At 41.8% G+C, this 24,869-nt stretch overlaps 1 protein-coding gene across 1 annotated transcript in view; it reads right to left on the bottom strand.

The window, feature by feature from the left end:
* The window catches only part of DSCAM (DS cell adhesion molecule), a 644,712-nt gene that overhangs the window by 45,354 nt on the left and 574,489 nt on the right, over nt 1-24,869 (bottom strand). The window contains exons 21-27 of the mRNA XM_032277238.1: nt 20,468-20,621; nt 16,291-16,408; nt 14,727-14,890; nt 13,053-13,151; nt 9,626-9,814; nt 8,154-8,444; nt 4,514-4,690 (exon numbers count right to left, since the gene is read on the bottom strand). Coding sequence (XP_032133129.1) covers nt 4,514-4,690; nt 8,154-8,444; nt 9,626-9,814; nt 13,053-13,151; nt 14,727-14,890; nt 16,291-16,408; nt 20,468-20,621 — 1,192 coding nt within the window. The remainder of the gene's footprint in view (nt 1-4,513; nt 4,691-8,153; nt 8,445-9,625; nt 9,815-13,052; nt 13,152-14,726; nt 14,891-16,290; nt 16,409-20,467; nt 20,622-24,869) is intronic.

Below are 24,869 nucleotides of genomic sequence, written 5' to 3'. Positions count from 1 at the left end.
AGGAGAAGAGAAAGAATGAAAAGGAAAGAAAGAAGGAAAGAGAGAGAAAGAGAGGAGGAGAGATAAGGAGAGAGAAAAAAGGAGAAAGAAAGGGAAAGGAAGGAGGGAGGGAAGGAGGGAGGGAGGGGAGGGGGAGGGGAAGAAAGAAGAAAGAAAGAGAAAGAGAGAGAAACAGAGGAAGAAAGAGAAAGGAAGAAAGAGAAGAAGGAAGAAAAGGAAAGAAAGAAAGAAAAAAGAAAGAAAGAAGGAAAGAGAAAGGAGAAAAGACAAGGCCCAGAACAAAAGGTTTCAGAGTACAGGCTTCTAATGCCATCTGAACCACAGTTTGGGCATCTATTAGCTTGGCAATGAAGGGGGGCATGTGTGCTACTTATTCATTAACAATGTGGGCTTCCCATATTTAGGGGGGCTTTATGCATTAGCGCGGGGACGTCTTAATTTACTTCGAGTCTATCTCAAGTCTAAGTGTCACTGGGCTCCTAGATGCACACTCCTGCTTTACATTAGTAAAGTTCAAATTACCTTTCGGTTTTCCAAATGAGGGGAGCTTCGGGCTCATTTGCAGAGCAGATAAATGTCCTGCATAAATCTGCCTGCATAGCACCATGAACCCAGATTCTCTCTGGGAACGGGCTTCTGAAATTGATCAGTTTTGTAACAATCCATTTCAAAGCATGCTTAAAATAATAAACATATTTCCATTCAAGGGAAGCAAGACATTTTGCCACAGAAGCATGGTCAAATGTTCATGGTCCAACCTGCAGGACTTCAAATAAGCTAAAGACAAAAATCAGCGGGGCATCACTGATTTAGCTTATTTCAAGTCCTGCAGGCTGACCTACGCTGACTGCTGCCAACAGAAGCTTGTGCCTTCTTGCATAAATGCATGCCAAAGGAGGAGGCTTTTAGAAATCCTGTAGTTGATTACTTGACATGGGATCACATTTTATAAGGCTGGGGCTGCTGGGATATCAGGCCCAACCAGTGACTCACTCTATACCCTTCCACTTCAAAGGATCTAGAAGTTGAAGAAAAACCAGGGCACCATTAAAAGCAAAATGCAGCTTCTAAACTCCTGGATAAGGTTATAGATTAAAAAAAAAAATGTGGGCACTTGCAGGCAATTTAGAGTTTAGGAGGTCGCTATGCTCTAAAATTAGCAAAGCACTCAGGAAGAGAGAATATAGGTTGACTACACTGCTAGAGTCCCATTTTCTTTTTTCTTTCTAAAATTTTACGTCAAATAACATTATATTATATTCATCTAACTAGGTGACTTGTCTATACAGTGAAACATACTCAGCTTATAAACATTTTTATACTTTCTAGCAATTGAAAAATGTGATCAATTTCAACCATATGAAATTGATCTCACATAATCACTCTAAAAACATCCATTGGGGATCCCTGTAATATTTCTCTATAATTCAAATCTCCTTATTTCCATTTTTAACCCTGATAGATGATTACTCAGGCAAAACACTGACATGTTACTAGAAATGTTGTCTTTACTTTGGACAATTAAAATATTCTGTCTGTAGCATCTGTAAATATATTTAAACTTATTTCCCACAGGCACCCGAGTCTGTACCTTATGTGGGTTTGCTTGTAATTGGGTGATTTCACAATGCACTCTGGATATTCAATAGATAGGCACCTATTCCTTTAAACTCTGTGGCTGCATTTTTCCTTCATGAGTGAGTTGAAAATCCTTTGTATCATTACTGAACATGTCAGGGCCCTGCAGGGCTAAAAAACAAAGATCTTTCTGGGGAAAGGACGTTCCATGGATTCCCCTTTACGACCCTCAACTCTGAGTCTGGCCTTTATTGGCAGTGCTTTGCACAGTTATGGAGATGGGTCTGCCCCTGGCAAGCCTTGACCCACTGCCACTACAATGTCACCTTTTATAGTTCTCAGAGTCTTAGAAATCTCTTCTTTTTCTAGGACCTAGTAAACTCTTGTGATCAAACAGAAATGGTCACCAAGCAAATGTTACCACTCGTATAAAAAAAAGGTTCCATCTTGCACCTGGCAGATAATCTACAGTGGTTTGTCGAATTGAATTTATTGCAGTATGTCCACATTAAAACTTGCCATTCCAAAGTGGCATGGAATTGGGTACCCAATTCTTGGCATCCTGAATGCCTTCTTGTCAGATTCTTGATTTTAGAAGCCATTATTAACCATGTACAAAATGTAGAACTGCAGACACCTTTGTGCTACTGCAAGCTACTTTTCTGAAATCCTTTGCTCCTTGACATCTCTGAGGAATACTTCCTCTTTGCCTTGGCCCTTATTTTCTTCCTATTGAAACTTTTGCTTTGGATTTATCTTTTCCCCAGAACAAAGAAAACAAAGCTGTTTCTGGGGAATAAAAGGCCAGCGCTCTGAGGTGATGTACTGCTTTCTTTACCAAGCCCAACTGCAAAACACTAGTGTCTAGAAGTCGAGACGCCAACAATAAAAACGCCAGCCCCAGGATGTTTTCTGGAGATAGCACTTGTGCAGCAATAATTAAGTTACAAGGAACGACTAAGAATACAAATACAGGATGCAAGGGTCATCACTTCAACCCAAAGACCTCGGTAAGAGTCCACAGCACGTTTCACTGGAAGTGCTCTCAGTGACAAGGAAAAGCACAGTTGGGGTGCTCAGGTTTGAAGGTGAATAGGAAAAATAAAACAAGAGCTGGGAAGGATGGATAGCAATAGGAGCCAGGAAAAAGAAGAAAAGGTGAATTTAGTGGAGGGTGTAGACTGATGAGAAGCATTGCCTAGATACTTAACTCTTGTGATTAAATGAAAATCATTAATAAGAAACATTTGCTATTGGTTTTAAGAAACATCATAGAGACAACATGTAGCCTTCTAAATGCAAGTAGTTAGACATAGTCGTCTAACGGTAACAAGGACAGACACCCTGTCCTAAAGTCCAGGCCACTGTGAACAAGGGTTATGAAAATATCCTTTTTGTATTTTAGTGATGAACACTCATGAGTTGAATGGAGTTGAACACAGTCCACATTATACGGAACTTCTCCCCATAACGGGCTGTGTTCTACACTGGTAGTTCTATTTTACTTAGCACTGAAGTAACCTCCGTTTTCCTTTCTACTTGGGGTTAATCCGTCCTTTGTTTTCACTTATGTAGGCTTTCTTTGAAGCCCTATTTCTGCATTCATGACATATTTTGTTCTTATACTGCTAGCTGCTTATGGGCCCACCTCCTACCCTAAACCTAGAGTTCGGAAAGCTCTTTCTTTTCATCTTTGTATATTAAGCACCTAGCATTTACTCAAGTAATGGCTGCAAAATTAAAAGGTAATTGGTTAGCACAAATGAGAAAGAACACTTCAAGGAGACTGATGGTTTGCCTGAATTATTGGGCTGCAGGAGATTTTCATGGAAGGATTTTAAATTGTACAGATGAAGTACAATGTACTTCAGAATTGTAATTTGTTGGCAGAGCAAAAGCCAATTGATAGTAAAAGGTACTAGAATTCCATAAAAAGGGGTGCTTTGGATAAGTGAAGACAGGTGAAAATATTACCGTGTTCTCTGCTTTAACTGGATTATGGTTAAATTAAGTATTTACAGAAGAGGTCAATGTTTTCTAAATATATTAGCAAAGTTTGGGATATGTTTTGGGGAGACGGTGCTTCTAGACTTGTTTTATGAACGTAACTTTGAAGCATACATAGGATGCTGCATAGCAGTAGCCCACGCTGCACCGATATTAAAATGAAAAGACCTTGTAATACACTTTACTGAAAAGGTTACCTCACCGGTAAAGGGCAAAGAACCTCAGAACACTTCTGCACAGTTTCACATTTGAAATAACTCCTCGTCCTCACATTGCAGAGCAAGGGCAAGTAAGGGCTCTTGGCCAGAAGCTGAGAACAGCCTCATCACAGAGAACGACACGGAGCCGGACATGATAATCATGGTGTCTCTTCACAATGGTGCTCATCTGGCCTGGCTTCCCCAGCCTTCATTATGCTTCTGCTTCATTAGAGTGAAACTCTTATACCGGGCTTCAGTTCCCATCTCTAATTTGGGATGGCATGTGTTGTCTGCCTCATAATGCTTTACCGGTACCCGAAGCCCCCAATTTCCACTTCTAGTCAGTCAAATAATTCTCATTCCCAGAGCAAATCTGATATATCTTTTTATAGAAAGCTCTAATTGGTGGCTTTACTGGACCCACTGAAAATTAAAGAGACTAGAGTTAAAAAATTAACTTTCCTTGCCTACCGACAGCTGGGATTTAGGGGACAAGCAGGAGGCTGGCTTTCACCTGATTTTGGACCGAGATAGGAGCATTCTTATTGCTCTTCCCTGAGGCTCTGCAGTCTCGCTGCAGGAATATCAGAGAACCAGGAAGTGGGGGAACCTGGGTCAGAGAGGGAAGAATCACTCCCCTTTGGGGTTTGTTCTCCAGCTGGCCTCTCTCTGGTTGGCTGCGGAGCAGCAGGGGACACCCAGGGGTGGACAGCCGGGCCTGGACCTACCTCGCAGCCTCTTCAGCCTCTGCTCCCGCCGCCTCCTCCGCACAACCAGCAGGAGCACGAACAGCAGCAGAACTCCCACCAGGATACAGGAGATGGTCACTAGCATCTTCAGCCCCTCGTTGGTCGTCAGCCCTTCTTCACTTTGGACAACTGACTTAATGAGTGGAGGAATTGTACCTGAAAGCAGGGCCACGGTGTTAGATGGCTATTAATGAAGACGGCATGGCGGAGCTTTTAGGGATGACAGGTTATAAATATTGTGCTGTGTGATCTGAGGGTGTCGGAGGTGATGAGAAATGAAAAGAACTCTTTCTCTAGGTCCCAGCTAACTTATTTTCTTGTTTATTTCCCTCTCTCTGCCTGAACTTCCAACTTACTGTATAGCACACGTTTGAAAAGGACTTCATTTTGTGATGCACTGCTGAGCGCAGGCCCTTGAAAGCATGAGGCCAGGGCTGACAAAAGCCACATGAATTAACCCAGAATTAAATGTTCCCTTGACTGTCACCCATAGGACAATTGATAGAGACGATCTGAAAAAACTCCACATCAAAATGTTTGGCACATGGACAGTAGAGCATGTGCAGGGAGAGGGTACTACATACACTGGCATGAGGAAGCTCAAATCCCTCGTTATTAGGTTAATTGCTTACTTTTATCACAGGTGTAAGACCAGATCTACTTCAACAGCTCCCATTTGAGGGTATAAGAGCTACAGACAATTTTTCAAAGGGGACCCTAGATGGAGCCTACTTTTGACCAGGCGTTGTTAAATAGTGCTACAAAATTCAGATTATTTCAAGTTATAAGGAAACACTGAAGGAAAATGAACTCTGAGCTGTCTTAAGCTGCCTTCTATCCAGATGCTGAGTACAATGGGTACAGAGATCTAAATGCAGGCACCCACTGTTTATGGGGCATGTATTTTGCTACCCTCCATTATAGAAGATGCTCCACCCTACTGCACTTTCCATGTACAACAAGGGCCAGAAAGTCAGCACTTTAGGAAAAAAGAATGCAAAACTAATTTAATTTTCCCCTGAACAAAATGGTCTTTATCCCGCACTTAGTAAGTATAGCAGGGATAACAGAATCCCCATTCCTCTGTGATCTCTGTTAAAGCCAAGAAAAATGTTGTTCCCACTTTAAAGTGTTTTTGTGGAAACCGATGCCTCCAAATGCTCCGAAATCCAGGGAGGAGGCACTTACGGGATGCCCATGAGGATGGGTCTGCAAAGCCAAGACAACACAAGGACAAGCAGAAACATTTGGCTAAGGAAATTGAGGAAGAAAGAGTGAGATCAAGACATACAGGACTCTGAAACCTGAGTGTTATGAATGTAGGCTGTCAACGCTTGGTTTTCCCAAGATAAAAAATTTCTTCAGGCAGATGTGACAAGAGAGATATTAAAGCTATATATTCATGAGATTGGTCCGAAGAAATCCGTAATTTCTTTCAAGGAATATATAACTATGAATTCTTATTTCTTAGTGTAATAGTCATTTCATACTTCCAAAATGTAAAGGTAGCTTACAGGATTTTTCAAAATTTGGGATCTTGGATAAAGTGAGAAAATTATGTTTTCTCATAAGGCAAACATTTAAAATCCGCAGAGCACTCTGTGAGTTAGAATCACAGTTTCCAATTCTATACATGAATAGTTTCTAATTAAATCATTAGCTGTGAGCATATCATCCGTGTGCACATTTAAGCTGAGTGCCTGGGCACCTGCACATATTGTAGAGAAGCTGGGGACCAGAGTGTGACATTGCAAGGCAATGATGTAAAGTAAGAAAGATACTTACTACTCAAATATATGCAGGTTGACACGATTTTGTTGTACCCTTCAATGCTAAGTAAAGTGTCTGGTAAGTATCAAAGTTCTTTTCTTTGTAAGATCAAATAATTCAACCACATTACAGGGAGAGGCCAACTTGGAAGTGCTCTTCTGCCTGTGGGTGATGCTTGGTGACAGGGACACCTTTGAAGAAGTCACTCAAGAGTGAGCACTATAAAATTAGAGAGAGGCAGCCCATGAAAAGCATCAGCCCTTGAAGAGAAAAGTTGTCGTCTGGGAGGTCATAGGCTATTCTAGGGCCACAGGACAGAGCCCCAGCAGAAGCTAGGGACCCCAGCTGGTGTAACCAATGCTGGAAGAGCTTTCTGCTCAGAGTCCTCCTAGAGACCAGGGACCCACGTCAAAAGTGCCAGGAAGAGCCTGGGCTCTGGCAGAGGAGGATGTCATGGAAAAATGACTTTGGACAGGAGATTTGGGGTAGGTTTCCTCTGTGTGCCTCCAAGTGGGAAGAGTTAGTTGTCGGTTATTTGGATATTATAAGAGAAATTGGCCAGATGAAAACCTCAGGCAACTTCACCTCATTAGCTCCTTGTGGTCATTTCTGTGGGTCCTTAGATTCACGGCCATTCCTCTTAGCATGGCATAAACTGTGCTCCAAGGAGGTGCCTGCTGGAGCTTTAATAAAGCGGCCTCCCAAATGCACAAAGTAGAGGAAGAATCACTCTCCCAGAGAGCAACCTTTTCTTTCAAGGGCTGATGCTTTTCATGGGCTGCCTCTGTGTAATTTTACAGCTCTCAGTTGTGAGTGACCTTCACTGAAAAGTGTCCCCTCACAAAGCATCACCCACAGGTGAAGGAGCACTTCCAACTTGGTCTTGGCTCAGCTCACTGTGATAAAGGGTTTGGGTGTTTCTTGGTTAACTCATTAAATACTGTGGTCTAGCCTGACTAACAGGAAGCAAACAGAAGGCTCCCAGGAGAGCTACACTGGAGCTCCAATCCATCCTGATGAATTGCTGCTGCTTTTATCATGCAATTAGAGCACCTAACTCAATGCGTGCTGTTCCCCAGTGAGAAATCAGCATCAATGTGCTGCTACTGGGACTATCTAAATTTCCCCCCTATGCCGCAGTCAGGGACACACTCCCTCCCTTTCAGCTTCCTTGGGTTGAGCATTTGTTCATTTAGCAATACATTGCCCTTGAGCCCAGAAAAAGGAGTAAGATTTTCAACCATTTATTTTTGGTTGACTAATGTCAAGAGACACCTCACCTAGTTTCTGGAAAGTGAATGCCAGCTGCAAGTGTGTGTGAGTATGCGTGTGTGCATGTGTTCATGGATTTCTATTATTATCCTGTTTCCATCAGTGGCCCTGCTCCTGCCCAGAGACTAATATAAGCTCCTTTACCATGGAAAATTGTTTAAGCATATGCAGTTTAAGGGTGTAATGAGTGCAAAAAAGAAACTTGTTATATGGATTGGGATGAGGTGGGGACAGGGGTGGGAGACAACAAAAGCAATGTTAGCTCATAGACATCAACACAAGCACAGAACCACGTGGACAAGAGTCCTTCAGCCCTAAGAGAAATCACTCCTGCCCCAGGACTTCCCAGTGAGGCTCCCTATGGTCCTGAGTCTATTATTTCTGGACACACAGTAATGGTCATCTGGATATAATGTACCAGGGAGCCCCAGAGAGAGTCCACTGGATCTCCAAAGCCTAATAGGCTCCGAGGGCACTGGTCACACTACGGCAGATGATGTTCAATGGGAGTGGGGCAGGGCACACATGCACATCCCCCAAGACACAAACGGGAGAGCCACGAAGCCAGCCAGCTTACTGCCGTCATAGTTCAGCGTGGCGAAGTTGGCCTGCTTCTCCGCACAGCCGGCGCTGTTGCACACCCGCATCTGCAGCTCATACCACGTGGCTTCCTGCAGGTCATACAGGATGTAGGACTTGGAGAGAGAGGTCCTCTGAGCTGTGGTCCACACCGTGGTCCCGAAGGGCCTGTACTCCAGTGTGAAGGAGGTGATGGGGCAGCCACCGTCATTCCAGCCGATGAGGTTCAGCCTCACGCGCGTGGTGTTGATGCTGGCGAACAGCTCCTGCTCCTTTGAGAACTGGGGCTCTGCGGGAGAAGACACATGGAGGTCAGCTCACAGGACACGTGGGGAGGCCATCAGCATCTTCATGCATTTCCCTCAGACTTCTATCTCCAGTGACGTCAGGTGCTCAGTCCAAGTCTAGCTCACAGGCCACTGGCAACTTGTCCCCTATTAATAGAGACTTTATGGACTAACAGGCTCTCTCTAACTGTATTTACCTGAGTGTGTGAGGGGAAATTGCATGGGCAGAGGTTATTTTGGGATATCCTAGAGTTTCCTAAAGAACAATGTGATGTTCACGTATGGGTTTCCTTCTGTGGTTTGCATTGCAGTGTGCTGGGTTGACCTTTTTCCACCCTCATGTGGCGAACCTGACATGAGAAGACAGAGTTGGGTTTGGGAAGCACCAACAGATTTTCCTCCACATCCAAACACTTGGCCTTGGAGCCCAGGGACCTAGTGGATAGATTTCTGCATAAATCAATCCCGGATCATTTGACCTCTTACCACTTGTTACCCGAAATTCTGGCACTGAGCACAAATAATACTGGTGCCATCTCATCACTCGCTCTGCTGCCATCTGACCCCAGTCCACCTCACGGGACACCCATGGCAGGGAAACCTTCAGAGACATCTCCTTACCTTCCTATGCTCACACAGAGCTGCACCATCCCTCCTTCTTTCTGGAGTTTCTGGGACAAAACCTTTTTCTCTGAATATTATTTGTTTGTGGTTCTTCTCCTTGAAAGTCCACATTTTAGATAAAAAAAATGCAACTCACATTGAAATGTTAACAATTTACTCCATCGTTTTCCCTTTGAAAAGAGGGGGCTATGTGGCAATGTGAAAATCATAGGAAGATGCGGGTCTGGGCTGGCTAAGTGAGAAGGGCACCTCAAAGCATCTGAGAAGGCAAGGGTCATGCTTCATGGGTGCCCAGCCTTGGCACCTTACGTTGACACCAATGCCCTTGATTTTTAAATGACATTCTTCTTTTTAACTGCAAATGAAACAGAAGAGAGGACCAGAACACTCTGTAATGTCCAGCCGTCTCTCTCATTATGCTGTGACACTGCTGAAGCCATTTGAGGAATGACAAAGTTCAGACACATAAACATAAAACATGACGGATCTTTTATGATTCCAATCTCCCCTACTGGCTGGGAAAACAGGATACTTAGAAGTGACAAGAAGGCATACCCACCTTTTCCTAAGGTCTTTGCTTCTATGATTTCACTTATGCGCCCTGGACCCACTCCATTTTGGGCTGTAAGTGTGAACTTATACCAAGTCCCACATTTCAGATTTTCCAAGCGGTAGGAGCGCTCGCTGGGGCTGATCGGAAAGCTCCCCCATTGCTCACTGTTGTCTTCAGAATACTGCAGTATGTACCCTGCAGAGAATGAGAAAGATTCACACGAGCACTGTTCGCTTTCCACGGGAACTGGACTGACGTTTGCATTTTGTATGGGTCACAGAATGAGCATTCTCAGAACTGAAGAATCTTCAGAGGGAACATTTTCACTCTTTCTGATTTCAGGAAATTTAACCCAGCCTGGGAGAAGCACCATGATGTACTGATTGGTGAGTCATTTGGGCCACACCAGACGTTATCACTGTGAAGTATTTCTGGATAGTGTGGTCAAAATTAAACCACTTTTCTGCTCATTCTCTTCTAACAGCCATAGGGCAGCAGGGAATACTGTCACTAAATAGCTGCCCTGCAGATCATACGTGCCTGAATCCTTGGGTGCAGATATAGGCTGAAGCTGAGTTATTTTTGTGAGACCTGAATCTCTGGGAAAGAAGAGTAGAGATTTCCTCAACTGCCCCACTCCTCATGTACTCCTGGTCTCACATCCGCAGACTCTAGGAGAACCGGCTGTACATCTTGCAGCCATCCCAATATTCTGACAGTAACCTGGCTTCTCTTTAGTTTGAAAAATTCCTCCAACAGTTCATTCCCCCACAGGACCACGACCTCTACTTTTACAACTACCAATGATGACTGTCCACTCTTGAGCTCTCGTTCCATGCCAAGTCCCATCCTAAGCCCTTTGCTTACATTATTTCTGCAACCCTGTGGAACAGTGATGACTCTCCCGCAGAACACATGATGACACTGAGGTCCAGAGCAGCCGAGTGGTGAGTCCCGAGTGCTGAAAAGGGGACTCAGACCCCATGGTCAGCCTGAAGCCCATGCTCTTCACCCCTGTGAATGCCTAAATATTCCTCCCATTAGCTCCTTCATTCCTGTTATCTAAAGCCATGTCCCTTCTCTGCTTTGACTAGCCAGCCTGGAACATAGTGTCTTTGCACCAATGGGTTGGTACCTTCTATTCCTGCCTTGTGGAACTCCATTTTAATACAAATAAAGCATTTCTTGCCCTCTGCACTAAAGTGTCTCCTAACCTCAAACAGCAGGTCTGCTGATTTCCACACCCCTCACATGGCGATCACGCATCTCTGATGCCTCCTTCTGAGGTCATGGTCAGTATCTTTCCAACTCCTTTCGGCCTTCCCTCCTCACTGGCCATAGAGTCCCTTCTCCTTTCTGAGCCTTTGTGTTCCTCATCTGAGCTCTGCAAAGCTCCTTCAGTATCTGACAGGTGATGCCTGTGCGCCTGCTCCCAGCCACATCCCAGCCTGTACTCTAGCCACCCTACACATTGTAGGAATTTGCTTTCCTCCCCTTTCCACCCTCGAAGCCACCTCAAAACACTCCTCTAATCCTTAGTGATAGGTCTACATAGTTCCCTGTCTCCTGCTACCATCCTCAGTGATGTCAGTGTCCATCAGTGTGGGCACACAACTTACAACACCTCCTGATGATGGCAATGGCTCTGGCCACTACTGTGTTTCAGGGATGCTGGGTTATCTTTCTCTTGGAAACTCTCCCTCACCAAAACTGGCTTCATCCTAAAGACCTGTGCTCTGACACCATTCTTGTTCTATCTCTCCCATGCTCTCACATATGCAGAATCCAAGCCTCACTTCATTTGAGCCTAAAGCCTAGGGTCCCTTGAGTCCTTCCCTATGTGCCCCCCATTTTTTTCCTGTACGAAGGTTCTCTAGTCAGCCTGGAGCCTTTGGTAGGGCATTTCAACAAGGAGCCCAGTTTCTCCCACTCTTCAGACTTCTGGCCATGCTTATGTTACTGGTAATCTGTGATCCACTTTTCTTCCCAGTTGTCCAGCATCATTTAAGAAAGTCATTAAACTGTGTTAATTGTGACTCCTACAATCTGTGCTGTGCATCTGCAGCTGGGTCCTTGCAGCATCTTGGCAATGACTTTGTTGATCTATTAATGACTCCCTGTGGATTTCACAAGGCAGCTGTTACAAATCTATCCCATGTTCCTCAAATCCAAAGGCACTTCCTCACCCCCAATCATCCCACTATTTAAAAAAAATCACCTCACTTTTTCTTTCCTAAAAAAAAGAAAAAAAAAAGAAAGATATTCCCTTCACCCATTGGAGTGCTGATAAATGTTTAACAACTGGTTCCTTGGAGAGGAGAGAAATGGCCCTGATTTGTAGAATTTCTGATTTCCATGGTGAGAATGTTCTTAGCGGCCACTGAGTGCAAAGCTGGGAAGTGCCTCGCTCCAGGGAGCTGAAAGAGCTGCTCCAGCACACCATTGGCACCACTCTGAAATGCTCCTGACTTCCAGTTTCCTTCTCAGCCTTCCTTCTCTCTCAGAAGAAGGGATGTTCTCTGCCTTAGGAAGTCTAAGCCCTGATTCTCTCTCCCCAGCCCTGGGACCTCCTTTATGGCTCAGGCCCTCTTTCCTGTGTTTATTCTGTCTCTGGCTTAATTCCACTTACACTAGAACAACCAGGCTCACTCCTCCTCCATGTAAACCTCATTTAGGCTGCGTGCGGTGGTTCATGACTGTAATCCCAGCACTCTGGGAGGCTGGGGTGGGCAGATGACCTGAGGTCAGGAGTTCGAGAGCAGCCTGGCCAACATGGCAAAACCCTGTCTCTACTAAAAATATAAAAATTAGCCAGGCGCAGTGGTGTGCATCTGTAATACCAGCTACCGGGGAGGTTGAGTCAGAAGAATCGCTTGAACCTGGGAGGTGGATGTTGAAGTGGCCAAGATTGCACCATTGTACTTTAGCCTGGGTGACAAAGCCAGACTCCATTTCAAAAAAAGCAAACAAAACCAAAAAACCTTGTTCATACACCTCAACTATAAAGTAATTGCAAAGGCTTTGTGCAAATCGATTGCTTTACATCTACACTTTAGGTCCTCTGTCTTTTATTACTTTCTAAGTCAGAACAATACCCATGGTTATGTAAATGAATGACATCATGTTGACAAAACAGAAAAGAAACAGTGTGTAGAATCTCAAAACAAGAGATATTCAATTTTTTTTCTTTCTTTCTTGCATTTGTTGGTATTTTACTTTTTGAATGAACATCCTTGGATGAATGATTTGAATTTCAGCAAATATGCTAAAAATAGAAATACGGTTTATTTCTCAGGTAATGGAGGAATTGCTTATGTGATATATTTTTTGGGGGGAGAATAACACATAGCAGTCATTTGCTGAAGACTTGTCACTTATTGGAATGTGGATCATATGACTAATAAACTATTGTGGACAGTTTATATCTTCTTACCTCTGATAGAGCTGCCCCCGTTGTCTCCAGGGAGCCAAGAAAGGGTGATGGAGGAAGACGTGGTCTTGGAGACTGTAAGGCGAGGCTGATCTGGTGGAACTAGAGAGAAAACAGGTTATAGAAAACAAGAATTAGTTTTTCACATCTTTAATTTTCCTGAACAGTCATTTACCAACTCATTTTTAACAGCCATTTATTAAAGAAGTGTTTTAGATTGCCAAAATATGCAATTCACTTCTGTCAAAGTGTCTATTTAGTTGATATCCTGGGGTAAAGAGATAGAACAGAGTGAATGTATTGTTTTAAAAAAATTCAGCCACATTGCTACTTGGATTCATACCTCACTCATTTCCTCACCAGTTCCTTGACTGTCTGAGTTATTCATCACTAATTGCAATCTTCTTTAAACTTACCAAGGATACATGGATCATTTCACTATGAATTTCAGCCATGAAATTTAAATGAAAAAGATAAATGGCAGTTAAACTTAGCAGTTCTGTTTTCTCAGGGTGGAAAAGGGGAAGGAGGAGAAGGAGAAGTAGCTAGTGGGAAAAAGAATTGCAAAAATCTTCACTTTCTAAGCTATCCCTCCAAGACGCAGAGTGCGCACACACACACACACACACACACACACACTCCTCTGAACATCAAAAGCAGGCCATTGAACTGCAGAACATGAACTGGCCCCTCATCCAACAATTGCAGAGTACATACTACTAAATAAATCTGGATGGGTTCTGTGACAGAAACACTAAAGAAATTCAGAATCAGGTTATCCAAATTATATAGAAAGGTTTGTCTAAAATTCCCTTCTCTTTTCCTCTGAGAGAAGCCTGATATATTGACCTATCTCTTTAGAGTCATAATATAGTGCCTGTCTTCCAAAATGCCCCGGAATTCTCCTGACTTCAATTAACTTGAAATTCAAGATCAATTTTGCAGTATTTTAAGAAATATAGTTCTTCTCCTTTCCTTTCATCCCACTGAGAACAGTATTGATTTTATTTTTACTTGCTGTAATCTATTAACGTGACAACACCTAAATCCAAAGAAGCACACACTTTGATTTTTTCTACTAATAAAATATTGCTGTGCATACAAATCTGAACTCAAGCAGTTATTGATTGGGATTTACATGCAATTTTAATATGACAGTCTTTTAAAATTACACACATTTTTGTGTATGATATCAAGAAAAATACTTAGCATTAAATACATAGCTAAATATTATAGTAACCTACTTAGAGCTCCAGTTACTGTCATTTTTTACACACATTGCATATAAAAATTGAGTTAATTAGCATACATAAAATACCACAATTCAGTCCTGTTTTTTGTTCGTGTTTTGTGGGATCCACTTACACATACGTAAACAGTGCAATTAATGGAAGTTATGAAGAAGGACTTTTTTAGACATGCACACATAAAGAAAAAAGAGACTAAGCATTTTGTATGCAAAGATGTTTTGTATCTTGATATTATTTGAGGTTGTGAATGGTTTATTTTCTTTGATTTGTTTAATTATATTTTGCAAAATAAACATTTCTTTTCTGTAATATAAAACAGAAGTTAGCTCTTTATGAGGGCTGCTTTTAAAATTTGTTCAATGTTACTCTTTGCATACAAAGCATACATGTAAAAGATAGCATTAAAAAGAATCCCCAAATTTTTTACCTTGTACTTGTAAGTTTAAAATAATTTCATCGGATCCCCAGTTGTTATTGGCGATGCAGCTATAATAGCCAGAGTCTTCTGCTTTCACCGTGCGAATAATGAAGCTTCCGTTGCTAAAGATGCTCCTCCGCCCATCAATCGTTACTAGACTGGGTGTCCCGTTACTGCCTCACAGGAAGAAAAATGCACAGATTAAAGAAATTACAATCCACATTAGCTGAGGTTGGGGAAAAGCATAAAGACTCTCCGTGAAGCAAAGAACACATTTGGAAGTTTCATATTTCTTGCATTATGAAAGACCTAAGGTATATTACAAAATGAAAACGATCAATAGCTGAAGTTTTCCTTTGTAAAAAATGTTACGTCGAAGATGAAATCTGTGTCAAGGGCCAGATTCTGGCTCAAGTCAGTGGGCTCCTAATCCATGCCAGAGACCGATGGGTCTCTCCCTACTCCATTCTGTGGGCATTGGAGATGTCCTCATTTTGGCAATTCTGGGGATTTCTTCTGTAGGCCGAAGTGCCAGTTTGAACAAATCATATAAGGGAAACTAAATCTTGGGATCATTTTTCGATTCACTTAAAGTCACAATTATTCATGATTTTGGCATGAAAAATGACATGTGATATCTCAAGAGGGTGATGAGTTTACCCCAGTATAAAAAGAACTGTGTGGCTATCATAACGACTGCTCTGGTGGCAGATTGTCCAGTCCTCTGGTGTCATCCCTACAACAGGCAGAATGCCAGCCTGACCTTGGGAACTACATATTTCATTTGGATGCGCCAACTTTAAATGCATGAGAAAAGTGGTCACTAAACTAAGCCATTATTTCTACAGTTTGGTCACGATGCCATGCCATTACTTCTACAGTTTTTGCCTTTTAAGTGCTTTTGCTTGAAAATAGGCATTTTTCTGAATCCATTATATCACCTTTCTATGCCCATAAATAAATGTTCAACCCTTTACTTATATCCTAATTTCTTCTCCTGAATAGAAATAGAGCACTTTAAAAAGTTATGTGGATAGACTGCATCTCACTCACTCTCTCCCTCTATCTTGGCTCCTATTATTTTAATAATTACTATAGAGCATGGTGAACCAGATTTTAAATGAGCAAAGTGCTAATGTATTCTATTTCGTGAAGTTATTTCTCAGGGCATTTCAGTTAGGGATAGCTCACTATCTTTAAAAAAGAAGAGATAGGTGTTAAGTCACACAACAACCTTGGGCACATTCATCTCAGTTACATGGACAATTTACTTGATAGGGTAGAGCAAATTTCCACAATAATTATTGAGTTAGTTCAACTGTTTTCCTTGCAAGCATTCTCTCATGAATTAAAAGGCTCTGAATTAACAGAGGGTTGATACAATAAATCAGACCCTTTTAGTGCTAAGGCTGAGATTCCTTCCCTGCCTTCATCTCAGAAGAATTGGTAGGTTTCCTTGAGTTTTCACTAATATAAACAAATAAATAAACAAAAGACCACTAGACCCAACCAGAGTATGTCAGATGTAATCTCTTAGAGTTTCACTGAAGGCATACATTGGGTTACTGGTTACCTGTCTTTCATCCATTTGACCGCAGGAGAAGGGTCCCCGACAGCCTTACAAGGCAAGACGATGTCTTTCATCCATGGCGTAGTCACTGTCCCACTGAAGGTCAGGATTCGTGCAGGAGCTGAGGAAGCAAACAGAGTTGAAGCCTGATTACTCCACAGATGTGTCTACACAGAGGCCAACATGACCTGGGCAATACCCAAAAATTGACGTGAAGCCAATTCACATTACAGTTGTCAATGCTACTCTCTGGTACCTGGGTTATGAAGAATTTTCATTGTAAGAACACACAACCAGCAGAAAATTTCCATTGTTGCATATTTCTTTCTTCTATTGACTAAACATGAGGAGTCCAAATTAAGTATTTTGGGCTTCATAAGCCAAGCAGCTCCAAGCTGTGTTTTCTATGAGCCCAATTATTTCTCAGAGCACTTTATGAAGCAATTTATTTCAACACGAAAACTGCTCATTAAAATATACTTTAATATCAGAGAAAGTAGACAATACAAAACACAAAGGCCCTAAAGATGGGAGGGAGTAAAACTGTAACAAGTTCTACTTATCAATTTCCTAACTGTATTATAACAAATTGATCTTCAGGACACACATTAATGAGAATGGACATTTTCAGAGTGGCCTCTCTTGAAGAACAACCATTTTCTTGGGACAGTGATTCAGATGCCCAAACAGTAGCAACTGCCAGGGGCATTTGGTGCTTGTGGCCCCAAGGTAGCAGGAAGTCCCAGGAGACACAGAGAAAAAAGCCCAGGGTAAACTTGCCTTGAAGACCAGTGTGGTCAGCAGTGAGAGGTTCTAGTGCTACCTCCGTCAGTGAGTCATAAAAGCTGACAGGGACACCACACACAAGTCTTCCAGAGGAAAACAATCTGCTCAGTCTTTGCCATACATTGGGACACTACTTTCTGGGGCGTGAACAGGATCCAGGGGCTTCTCCTGTCCTTTGTTTTAGCCAGCATACCTCAGACACTGTCACAGAGCTGGGGACATAGAGAAAACAGGTGCCTCTATGGGAGCTCACCCTCAATAGATGCACAGACATGAAAACCATAGGCGGAAGGAGGTATTGATCTGTTTGGAGCCCATAACAATGGGACCCATGTGAGACCCCTGCACCATTTCGGGGTTGAGGGTTGTACCAGCAAAGGAAGGTGGGGAGAAGGCTCCCCGAGGAAAGCTCTGGATTGAACCCATCCAAATGCCCGCATCTCCTCTCACTGGCTTCAAAATCCACTTCATCCATGGTTTTCTTCATCTAGAAATCATGCCTCCACTTACGCTCACTCATGTGAGAATTTGGGTGTTCATTCTTGCTATCTCCTTCTAAGCCCTCCTGCGTTTCTGCCACTGAGTCCCCTCTGCTAGGCATCTAAAACACAGCCCAGGTCCCTCGCCTTCTCCTCTCAATCCTCTTCACTATTCTGCTAGTCCAACCCTCACAGCCCCACTGCGTGGCCCCTTGGTCTCCTGGCTAGACACCTGTTCTCCTCGCCCTTCCTTCTCTGCAGTCTATTCAGGACAGAGAGACCAGGGTGGTCTTAAAAAGCACACCTGCCATTAACTGTAAGAAAGGCACCATTTAATCAGGATGTCTATAAAAAGGGAAACTAGGTGTGAGGTAAATGGGAACTCTCTGTACTATCATCACAATTTTTCTGTAAATCTAAAACTGTCTAAAAAGTAAGGTTTATCACACACACACACACACACACACACACACACACACACACACACAAAGATCATGTGCCTCCTTTGCTTAAAACCCTACACTGTCTCCTTATTTCTCTCTTGGGAAAATCTGAAATCCCCAGCACAGTGTTGAAAACCCTGTATGGTCAGGCCCCTCCCTTCCTTCCCAGCATCTCTGGGACCACTGTTCCTTTCCCAGACCCAGCAGCGTTCAGTATCCTGGACCTCCCACCTAAATCTTTCCTTGCAGGAGCTTCTGACTATTCCCTCCTTCCCTCTTCACATAACTGCCTTAGCTTGTTCTCCGGGTCCAAGTACGTCCTCCATCTGACACTGCAGGTGAGGCCCTTTCATGCTATTTCTTTATAGCACTTAGTGTAATTTGCCATTATGCATACACTTTTGTGATGCATTGTTTACTGACTGTATTAGTCTGTTTTCATGCTGCTAATAAAGACATGCCTGAGACTGGGAAATTTATAAAGGAAAGAGGTTTAATGGGTTCACAGTTCCACATAGCTGGGGAGGCCTCATAATCGTGACGGAAAGAAAGTGAGGAACACGGGGCACATCTTACATGGTGGCAGGCCAGAGAGCATGTGCCTTTACAAAACCATCAGATCTCATGAGACTTCCTATCATGAGAACAGTGTGGGAAAGACTCACCCCCATGACTCAATTATCTTCCATTGGGTACCTCCCATGACATGGGGGAATTATGAGAGCTACAATCCAAGATGAGATTTGGGAGAGGAGACAGCCAAACCATATCATTGACTGGTTCCCCACAAAAATGTAAGCTCCAAGAGGTCAGGTAGTGAACACATCTCTTAGATCATCTTTAGAGACTCCTCTGGGCTCTCCAAATCCTTCTTTCTTTTCCCTAGTGGGTCCATGCCTTTATTCTAGACAATAGGATGTTAGTAAAATCATGTATACACTTCCATATCTGGCTCATGAAAATCCTTCATCAAACCCTCCCTACTCCCTTCTTCCCTCATCTATGTAGCTGTAAATGAAGAAACCAAGGGTTGTAAATTAAAAGGTGGAAGAGACCTGGATCCCTGAATTACCATGTTGAACAGGCCACCCAAGAGAGCCCTGGCAAAAATATCCTAGTTAGACTATGTTATTATGTGGGGCCACTGAGATTTAAGGGACATTTGTTTCAGCAGTCAGCCTCCCTTGACCAAAGCCTCTGTGTCCCCAACATAGTCCCTTACATACAACAGACACTCAAAATGACTTATTAAATGACTGAAGGACATTGAATTTCCCCAGACAAGGCCTGCTTCTATGGGAGTTTCCAATTGTTCCCCACTGAGGAAGTCGTACCCTCCTGCCCTAGCCAGGCCTTTCTGGCTGTGTCTAGAGATAGAGCTTTGAAAGCACAAAGGACATGAAGAAATATTATTGCTGATCCTACATGTTTTGTTGTAGTTTTTTCTTCTTCTTCTTTTTTTTGTAAATCCCATAGCTTAGTCTTTATGTCCAACATTTTCCTTGGTAATCATCATTTTCTCAGTCTTGGGGAGTGGCTGGATATCATGACCAAAGAGTGCAATACATAAAAAGTCCCCCAGTTTATTTCCCTTACCAACTTATTTATTTTCTATCTGTATTTGAGCTCAAAACATGATACCATTCTTTTTCCCTCCTCACTGTTTTATTCTGCCTTTTTCTTAACTATCTCATTAAAAAGCACATTATCAAGAGAATTCTTGGAGTTAAAATTGGAATCTTAGAGTGTTTATTCTTCTCTTTCAGGCTCTCAGAGGACATTTTAGTAATAAGTTGCCACTGTTCCATAGCCCCAAATCAGGGGCATCTCCTGCTGGCCTGGAATTGTGTTGTAAGGGAATTGACTTATTATGAGTGCTAATTTAGGGGGTTCCTTGAAACGCCAGATGGCAGTGATTACCAGAAGTGCAAGAACATGTCTGCATGTGCTTTTTAAGGACCTGTCTAACATATAAATATGAATATATTATATTTACTTTAAAGAACTTTTTATTCTTTGCTGACTCCTACTTCCTGCTGTTACTTAAAGTCTTTGCTTATAGCATTCTATCAGCAGATAATGATTTTCATATATTTTTAAGCTTGCAAATTTCTTAGACTATAAAAGACATTTCTCATTAAGAAGTGTGATATCTGATTTTGATGAAAGTAGCACATCCTTGTGAAAATGCCATGTAATAATCTTCAGCTACTCCAAGCGGGGGCTCCTTTCCTCATTTTCATAGACACTTCCATTGTAAGGCCACTCACTCTCAGTTCTGTGTTTACCTCCAGGGGATTCCTTTCCCATGGTACAGAAGCTCAGAGCTTGCTAGCCATAACCCTGTTTCTTGAGCTAAAATGTGATGGTCTGGTTTATTTGATTTTTAGGGCACTGTAAGTTTTATTTCAGATAAAATAGAGACTTAAAAACATTACAACAGAAAATGAAGTCCATACCGCCACTGCCTACCTTTTGCTAATGGCTCGACTGTGATGATTTCACTGCTGTTGCCTCTTCCAGCTGAAGTCACGGCCACCACCCAGACGCTGTACTGACGATTCCTACTCAGGTTGGGAATTCTGTAGGAAAATGAGTCAGGGGAGGCCTCAAACTCGCTGATCACCTGTGAAAGGAGACATAAATGTTCCCACATTCAAAGAAGCATGTGGCAAAAATGGATTTCCCAAAGGAAGAGTCATGAACACACTAAATATCATAACAAACAAAACGCACAACTCACTACCTCTAAAAGGTTGGCTCTGCAGTACAAAATGTAACAGGTATGTTTAAGTGACCCACCATCTACATTTTTCTCCGCAGCAGCTTTGATGGCCACCAGTAAGTAATTTACCCCTTTACAATACAGGCCACAGCACTTCTGTATTTGGCTGAGACAGAGTTACAAGAATCAGATTTTCTCTCCCACCTGAAACAGCTGAGGAACACATACCGTATATAAAACAATGGTTCTAAAAGCATTGTACATCAGGTAATAAATGACAGATTCCCTCTGAGAGAAGGGAAACAAGTGAAGAAAACCCCACAATCGCAGAGTTTTTGCATTTTTTAGTGTAGTGTAAGTTGTATTTCAGATAAAATAGAGAGTTCTGCCTCCTCAACTCGGGAGCCTGGCATCCTTTCCAAGCTGAGGAGGCAGAGCTGAGAGCCTGAAGGAAGCTAGAGTTCACAAGGAACAGCACGAGAAAGAGAGCTTCACACAGAGGGCAAGCTCTGGAAATTGAAGAGGGTCCTACTTGGGTATTCAGCTGAGCAGATCCATGGATGCATGTGAGAAAACTACCCAAGGCCAGGGAAAGAACCACCTAAAAGAATCGGAGGTCACGGTGCCTAACATTCACATAGGGCTGGGGGGAGTGGCTGTTACCTCCAGTTGGGCTGGAAAACATCAAGATTCATGGAGCATTGGGTGTAGTGCATAAGGGTCTTATCACAAAGGCGGAAAATAGCCCCAGACTGAACACTACTCTAGTCTTTCCTTAAAAGCAAGACTTAGAGAGAACAAATTATTCCTATGTAACTTAAATGTATTCAAAAATGAAGGTCAACAATATTTATAGAATTTATAGAAATTGAAACATCTAGTACTCCACAAGGTAAAGTTCACAAAGTTTAACACCTAATACAATATTTCCACAGACAAATAACCCAAATTTCCATCAACTGATGACTGGATAAACAGAATATGTCATGGAGTGTGTATTAGTCTGTTTTCTCACTGCTGATAAAGACATACCTGAGACTGGGTAATTTATAAAGAAAAAGAAGTTCAATGGACTCACAGTTCCACATGGCTGGGGAGGCCTCACAATCATGGCAGAAGGGGAAAGCCATGTCTTACATGGAGTCAAGCAAGAAAGAATGAGGTCAAGCGAAAGATCATCATGAGATCATCATCAGATCTCATGAGACTTATTCGCTACCATGAGAACAGTATAGAGGAAACTGGTCTCATGATTCAATTATCTCCCACCAGGTCTCTCCCACAACACATGGGAATTATGGGAGCTATAACTAAAGATAAGATTTGTGTGAGGACATGGAGCCAAGCCATATCAGAGTATTAGAGATAATAGAAAGAAATGAAGTACTGATAAATGCTATAACCTGGATAAATCTTGAAAACATTATGCTAAGTAAAAGGACCCAATTACAGGAAACCACACATTGATGATTCCCTTTATATAAAACATCCAGAATAGGCAGATAGATAGCAACACAAATTAGACTGGTGATTGTCAGGGGCAGGGTAGGGGAAGAGGAAAATTGGGAACGACTACTAATGGGTGTGGAGTTTCTTTTCAGGGTGATGAAAACATTCTAAAATTAGATAGTGGTAAGGGTTGCATAACTCTGTGAATATACTAAGAGCCACCAAATTGTTGAATTTAAAAGTGAATGACATCTCAATAAAGCTGTCATAACAATTTCCAGGAAAACACAATTCATAGAAAAGAAATAAATCAATCAAAATTGACCCATAATTGGGGCAGACATTAGATTTATGCAAACGAGGGCAATGAAGCAGTTGTAATTGTATTATAGCTGTATTATAACTGTATATATTCAAAAATTTAAGTAGATACAATACAAAAAGACCTATATCAAACTTGAAATAAAACTATAATGCACAGGCCGGGCGCGGTGGCTCAAGCCTGTAATCCCAGCACTGTGGGAGGCCGAGGCAGGTGGATCACGAGGTCAAGAGATCGACACCATCCTGGTCAACATGGTGAAACCCCGTCTCTACTAAAGCTACAAAAAATTAGCTGGGCATGGTGGCGCGTGCCTGTAATCCCAGCGACTCAGGAGGCTGGGGCAGGAGAATTGCCTGAACCCGGGAGGTGGAGGTTGCAGTGAGCCGAGATCACGCCATTGCACTCCAGCCTGGGTAACAAGAGCGAAACTCCATCTCAAAAAAAAAAAAAACAAAAACTATAATGCGCAAGATAAAAAAGACACTGAACTTGATTAACAGCAGAATAGACATTACAGGAAAAATGATTAGTGAACTTAAAGATGTGAAAGAAAAATAAATCCTGGGGCCCTCAAATCACTAAGCTAAAGGGACAAGTCAAGCTGGGAACTGCTTATGGCAAACGTGCCTTTCGTTCTATTCAAAGTCATCCCTCTGTTCACGGAGATAAATGCATATTTGATTGCCTCCTTTGGAAGGCTAATCAGAAACTCAAAAGAATGCAACCATTTGTCTCTTATCTACCTATGATCTGGAAGTCCCCTCCCCACTTCGAGTTGTCCTGCCTTTGCCTCAGGTTGTCCTGCCTTTTCAGACAGAATCAATGTTCAAAAATTGATTGATGTCTCACATCTCACTAAAATGTACTAAATTAAGCTGTGCTCGGACCACCTTGGGCACATATTGTCAGGACCTCCTAAGGCAGTGTCATGGGCACCATCCTTACTTTGGCAAAATAAACTTCCTAAATTGACTGAGGCCTGTATCAGATATTTGAGGTTCACAAAGACATATTAATAAATTATACCTAGAAAAGAGAATAGTAAAAGTTAACAGGGCATTAGTAGCTATGGAAAAATATCAAGCTGCCTAACATACATGTAGTGGAGCCACTAAAGGAAGGGACAGAGACAGGACCAAAAAAAGGTTGTAAAAACAGTGGTTGAAAAATTTCCAAATTTGATGAAAACTGTATCCCATAGAGCCCAGATACTCAGTGAATTCTAGCCACAAGAATATTTTAAAAACTATACCAAGGAACATCATAATCAAACTACTCAAGAGTTTTTGTTTCAGTGCTAGAGAAATAATCTTAAAAGTAGCCAGAGAAAATACATGTTATACAAGGGGGAATAAAGATAAGTATGGCAGCCAATTTCATTTGAAAAACAATCAAGGTATAAAGACAGTGGAACGATTTCTTTCAAGTACTAAAAGAAAAAAATCAACCTAGAATTGTATGTTCAACAAATATATTTCAAAATGAAATTGAATAAAGACTTTTTCAGATAAACAAAAAGCTGGAAGAATTAATCACCAGTAGGTCCACATTATAAAAAGTGTTAAAAAAAAAAAAAGTCCTATCAGCAGAAGGAAAATAATATCAGATAGATAGACACATAAATGTACACAAAGAAGTGAGAAAAGGAGGTAACTACATAGGTAAATATATGTGGTCTTTCTTATTTAAATATTATTAAAATATGGTTGATAGTTAAAAACAATAACAATGTAATGTGGGCATATCACACACATAAAAGTAAAACATTTAACAATAGCGCAAAGTTTGGGAGGAAAAATGGAAGTAGATGATTGCAAGTTTCTTACACTATCTGCAAAGCGTGTAATACATATCTAAAAGCACATGTATCTGCATATGCTTGAAAGTACTCATGATGTTAAAAGCATATGCTGTGAATCCTAAAGAAACTGCTGAAATTAAAAAATACAGCATAAAATAAAGCTAATGAAGTAACAAAATAAAATAGAATAAAAAAAATCCAAAGAAGGCAGAAAAAGAGTTGCAAAGGCAACAAGTAGCACAATAACAGAACTCAAATGGCACCACCATAGATTTAACCACAAACACATTAGTAATAATTTTAAGTAAAAATGATCTAAATATATTAAAGGCAAAGGTTGTCAGACCTGATATAAAAGCAATATCCAATTATACGCTGCCTACAAGAAGTGTACTTGAAATATAAAAACACAAATAGGTTAAAAATAAAGGAACAGAAGAGATATCCTATGATAACACTAATCAAAAGGAATATGGAGTGGCTATAGTAATATCAGACAAAATAGGTTTAAGAGCAAAGGATATTACCAGTAATAAAGAGAGAAATTTCATAATGATAATAGGGGTCAGTTCAT

The sequence above is a fragment of the Sapajus apella genome, unplaced genomic scaffold (genome assembly GCF_009761245.1).
Source record: "Sapajus apella isolate SASKATOON/1434 unplaced genomic scaffold, GSC_monkey_1.0 scaffold8, whole genome shotgun sequence".
NCBI classification, from domain to species: Eukaryota; Metazoa; Chordata; class Mammalia; order Primates; family Cebidae; genus Sapajus; species Sapajus apella.
This window is presented reverse-complemented; position numbering and strand designations above follow the sequence as displayed.